At 41.5% G+C, this 5266-nt stretch overlaps 1 protein-coding gene across 1 annotated transcript in view; it reads left to right on the top strand.

Annotated features, from left to right (window-relative positions):
• The window catches only part of Smu1 (SMU1 DNA replication regulator and spliceosomal factor), a 21525-nt gene extending 18229 nt beyond the window's left edge, over positions 1–3296 (top strand). Inside the window, exons 10-12 of the mRNA XM_021222088.1 lie at positions 617–784; positions 2076–2228; positions 3025–3296. Coding sequence (XP_021077747.1) covers positions 617–784; positions 2076–2228; positions 3025–3123 — 420 coding nt within the window. The 3' untranslated portion in view covers positions 3124–3296. The remainder of the gene's footprint in view (positions 1–616; positions 785–2075; positions 2229–3024) is intronic.
• Positions 3297–5266: the final 1970 nt, after the last annotated feature.

Below are 5266 nucleotides of genomic sequence, written 5' to 3'. Positions count from 1 at the left end.
TTGGGTATTCTAAGTTTCTGGACTAATACCACTCACCAGTGACTGAGTAATTTTTTCCTCCCTTCTTTTCCAGGCTATTCTAGAATATACTTTCTCAAACTAGGGTTCCTTCTGCCTTAGCCCCTTGATGGCTGAAATTAGTTATGTACCATCATGCCTGGTATTTTGTTGATTTGTGACAGATCTTGCTATACAGTAGCTCAGGCTGACTTTGAACTCTCAGCTCCCTCAGTGCTGGGATTAAAGTTATGTGCCACTGGGTCAGCTTCTGGTTGTTTGTGAAGATAGCAGTGTTGAAACAGCTAATTTCAATCCAGTTGTTCTATTAGCTAAGGAAGACTATATAAGAAAAGATTCTGGATTGTAAAGGGTTTTTATTGTTTCGCTTGTCATTTTCATTTTATTATGCTAGTTGAATACTGAAGAAGTTAAATGCTTACTATACATATGACAGTATTGGTTATTTGATTCTCTTAAAATCAAGCAGCTTTATTTGAGCCAATTTAACTCATTTTTATTAACTTATTTGTTAATTTTTAAGACTTAAAACTTCAGAGATTCTCATAGTCTAAATGTTTATGCTTTAATTTTTTTTTTTTTTTTTTTTTTGTGGTAGATCTGGAATATGAAGACCACAGAATGTTCAAATACCTTTAAATCCCTGGGCAGTACTGCAGGAACAGATATTACAGTCAATAGTGTGATTCTGCTTCCTAAAAACCCAGAGCATTTTGTGGTGTGTAACCGATCGAACACAGTGGTCATCATGAACATGCAGGGGCAGGTGAGTACCTAGAAAGTGCTTCTGCACTGAGCTTGGTTCTGGCCCGGACGGTGACCAAACAAGGGTTCGCTAGTTCTAAGCTGTTTGTAGCTGTGTGTATCTGTAGACATGCATGCAGAAGTCCATCTTTTTTTTTTTTTTTTTAAAGATTTATTTATTTATTATATATTTAAGTACACTGTAGCTGTCTTCAGACACTCCAGAAGAGGGCATCAGATCCCATTACCGATGGTTGTGAGCCACCATGTGGTTGCTGGGATTTGAACTCCGGACCTTCGGAAGAGCAGTCGGGTGCTCTTACCTACTGAGCCATCTCATCAGCCCCCATCCTTTTTCTAGTGTGTGTGTGATACCTTTTCATCCTTCATCTAATCTGCCCTTTGTTTTTTGAGACAGAGTCTTGCTATGTAGCCTGGTCTCCCGTCAAACTCAGTGGCCTTTCTCTCAGACTTCTGAGTGTTGGTTTATAGGTCTGTCATTGAGCTTCCTGTAGATAGCAGCATTCCCTTTTAGGGAGGTCCAGTGTGGTATGGATTACTCTTTTGGGACTTGTAACTACCTCATAAGCTAACATGGGATACCAATGGGAAGAAAGCAGCAGTGTCTCACTGTAGCCTAGGGTGGCCTTGAACTCTTGAGTCCCCTTTCTCAACCCTCCCAAGTGCTGGGACTGCAGGTGAGCACTACCAAGATGAGTTTACTGTTGTATATCAGAAAGCAAAGTCTTAGTTGGTCCATCATGGGTGGGGTTTGGGCTTTGTATCTTCAGAGTAGACTGGGGAACAGAAGTCTGGTTAACACTGAAAACTAGAAGTATATTGATTTAGATGGTTGGTGTGAGGTAATGAATTGCCTCATGAAAACATGGTCAGTAAACCAGAAGACAGGGAGGAGGTGACTTGGATGCAAAATTCAAAATTTGTCAGCTGTTTTTTAGGTAGCTTATCTGTTGAATATTCAAGCAGGAAGATTTAACACATTCTGAATGGAACTTGTGATAGTAACCAAAGTGCAAAATAACTGTAAAAATGTCAGGCTTGAAATTTTTGTTTTCTCAGTGTCTGATGCATGGCTGCCATTGGGAGGTTGGAGGTAGAAGGATCAGGAAATTCAGTCACCCTTGGCTGCATAGGAAGCTTGAGAGCAGCCTGGCTACCTGATAGATACCCTGTCTCAAAACCGAAGGTCCCTGTTAAGTGCTAGGCCAACAGCAGGGGTAGTTTAGCATGCTGCCTACGGTTGGCCTGCTCTAAATCCTGGTCTGCTTTTGTTGGGATGTCATGTCTTCTAGATTGTCAGAAGCTTCAGTTCTGGTAAAAGAGAGGGTGGTGACTTTGTTTGCTGTGCCTTGTCCCCTCGTGGCGAGTGGATCTACTGTGTTGGGGAGGACTTTGTGCTCTACTGCTTCAGCACAGTCACTGGCAAGCTGGAGAGAACGCTGACGGTGAGTACAGCTCTGCGAACGTCCATCCTCTTAACTCTCAAGTACAAGCCTTCTGCACTGGAGGATTGTGTTATACATTAGAGTTCCGGTGTATTGTAGTTCAGTGCTGCCTTAGGGAGGGGATGACACAGCAGGGAGCAGAGAAGGGATATGCTGTCTAGCCAGCTAGGCCAGATCTTCTGGGGTGAGAAGGTAAATTCCTTGCATATTATCCTTCCAAATTAATTGCTTTTAAACTTTCAGCTTTAGAGTATTGTTTCAAACAAATTGAAGATATCAGGAGTAATTTCCTTTTTTTTTTTTTAAGTATGGAGTTTATTTAGGGCATGAGGAGGGGAGTTAAGAGGGTGGTAGAGGCAGAGGGAGGAAGAGAGTAGAGAAGTAGAGGCCGTCCATGGCCATGTGGAGAGGGGGAGCAAGAGGGTAAGAGGCAAGAGAAGAGAGGCAAGATAAAGAGCTTCTTGTGATTTTTCTGTATATCCCTGGCTGGCCCTGAACTCAGATCTGTCAGTTTCTGCCTCCCTTCTGAGATTAAAGGCATGTCCCACCACCCAATTTATGGGGAGTAATTAATGCCAACTACTATAATAAACAGTCCCCAAATTTTAGTGGTTTAACAAGATAAAAACTTTTTGATGACGTCACAATGCAGTGGGAATTGGAGAGCCCTCTTTTAAGCAGTGCCTAGAGTCTGTGATCTCTCGGTGTCTCCTCTTCCTCCTCACCCAACTCTGGAGGCCTCTTGGGAGTTGTGTGAAAGCCCGACCTGCACCCTGACTCTGCTTTCCACTTCTAGGTTCATGAGAAGGATGTGATCGGAATTGCACACCACCCGCACCAGAACTTGATTGCCACCTACAGTGAAGATGGACTGCTGAAGCTCTGGAAACCCTGAGTCAGCCTTTATAGTGCAGCCCAGGAGCATGTACTTAAGTGAGGGCATGGTCATGTATTACTAACTTTTCCATGTCTGCGTTCTAGCATAAAACTTGTAAATAAGTCAGTTTGACGTATGGAGTAGCTTCGGATTCTTTAAAAAAGATTTTAATAAACTTAAACCTTTCTTTACCATAAGTGCTCATAAAAGGGGGAGGGAAAGTCGTTACCCTCGATCCTCAAGTCTGGTAGTGAGTGTAAAACAGACTAATATGAAAAAGGCTTGGTGACACATACAGATTTAATTAACATTTCAGATAAAGACGTTTTTCTTCTAGAAATACCAGTATTTCAAATCTTTTGGTAGAATAGTGAAAACATTAGTGACTACCCCAGTTAAAAACAGGTAAACTAATGATGCCTTTAAGATGCTTTAAATGGTAACTGTTTCTTAAACAGGAATTTTCATAAAATTTTGTGGCTCAGACAATATATTTGCTTATGAAGGCAGACATGAAAAAGGTTTTGCTCTCTTGTCAGCCTCCTTATTCTGAGTTCTGCTTTTTATGTTCAGTCCTGCTCTTGTATTCCAGTTTGAACAAGTTACAGGGTTCATGGGATTTGATGTTTGGGCACCTTTCTTTTCTATGTAGAGGATGATTTAATACTGAAAATGTACTGTTGTAAAGAAAAACTAGAAAAGGACCTGAGTCTCTTATGTATATATTTTTCAGTGAAAAACTGTTCTGTCAACAAAATCCTTGAAAATAGGTTCCATGTTGATGTCCTTCACATTTAAACCAAAGCTATAGGGAGATCATTTATAATGAAGACACTATGCTAGGCTGTATCAAGAAAGGCTGTCTTCTCCTAGGCTTAAAAAATTTTTTATAAGGATTATTTTATGCTTGTGAGTATACTGTTACTGTCTTCAGACACACCAGAAGAGGACATTGGATCCATTACAGATGGTTGTGGATTTGAACTTGGGACCTTTGGAAGAGCAATCAGTGCTCTTAATTACTTAGCCATCTTTCCAGCCTTCTCCTAGGCTTTTTATTGAGAAAGTCATTACCAAATTTTGCATTTGGAGCTGGGGCTGTAGCTCTCTCTAAATTGCATATGTGTTTTGGTTTGATTGACAGTTGGGAGGTGGAGACAGGAGGACCAAAATTTCAAATAAGGACAGCCAGGCTGGTTAACACAGAGAAACTGGTCTTAAAAATCCAAAAGAAAAAAAAAAAGTTCAGATCAATCTGGTCTGTACAGGGAGACCTTGTCCTTGTCTGCCCCCAAGAGTAAGAGCTTGGCAAACTACATATGCCTATAATTAATTGCAGCACCTGCAAAGTTGAGGCACAGTTTTAAGACCAGCTAGGGCCGCATTGTAAGATCTTATCTCAAAACAAAACAGGAACTATACAATGTGGTATTCCAGTAAGCTAAGTATGGGACAAACTAGTAGCGTTTTTAGTTGCTGGTATAGTTATGTACCACCATACTTGGGAAAGTCTTTTTTTTAAGTTACTTTTTTTTTTTTAAGCTTCATAATAATGTAATAATAATGTAAGTACTCTGTAGCTGTCTTCAGATACTCCAGAAGAGGGCGTCAGATCTTGTTACCGATGGTTATGTGCCACCATGTTGTTGCTGGAATTTGAACTCAGGACCTTTGGAAGAACAGTCGGGTGCTCTTACCCACTGAGCCATCTCACCATCCCCTTGGGAGTCTTAGAAGACCACCTTGTTCATCCTTCAGCAATATTTGGAAGGAACCTGTAAGACTGACTTAAGCCCCACATAGCTAGCATTCTTCAGCTGAGTAGCCCTTCTGGGGTAAGGCAGCACTGAAGCCTGTCCCTGGCACTCACTCCCCACTGAGGATGTAAATTAGGGAGAACCTCCTTTTGTGTGGACGGAGGATAGGACCTTGTACAGGCTAGTGGTGCCTGGTGCCAGTTCTTAATCTGGCAACCCCCATAGCCAAAGTTGTTAAAGGCCCTGTAGTGGGGGTTAGTGGAAGCTCAGTGCTTGGGACTTCTTATAAAGTCAGGTGCATGGGAGGTAGGTAGTCTATGTGTGGCCAGACAATTCTGTTATTAAATTCTATAAAGAAAAAACAGTGTCCTGTCCCCTTAGTTGACAATCATGACCTGTTTCAG

This window comes from Mus pahari, chromosome 22 (assembly GCF_900095145.1).
Source record: "Mus pahari chromosome 22, PAHARI_EIJ_v1.1, whole genome shotgun sequence".
NCBI lineage: Eukaryota > Metazoa > Chordata > Mammalia > Rodentia > Muridae > Mus > Mus pahari.
This window is presented reverse-complemented; position numbering and strand designations above follow the sequence as displayed.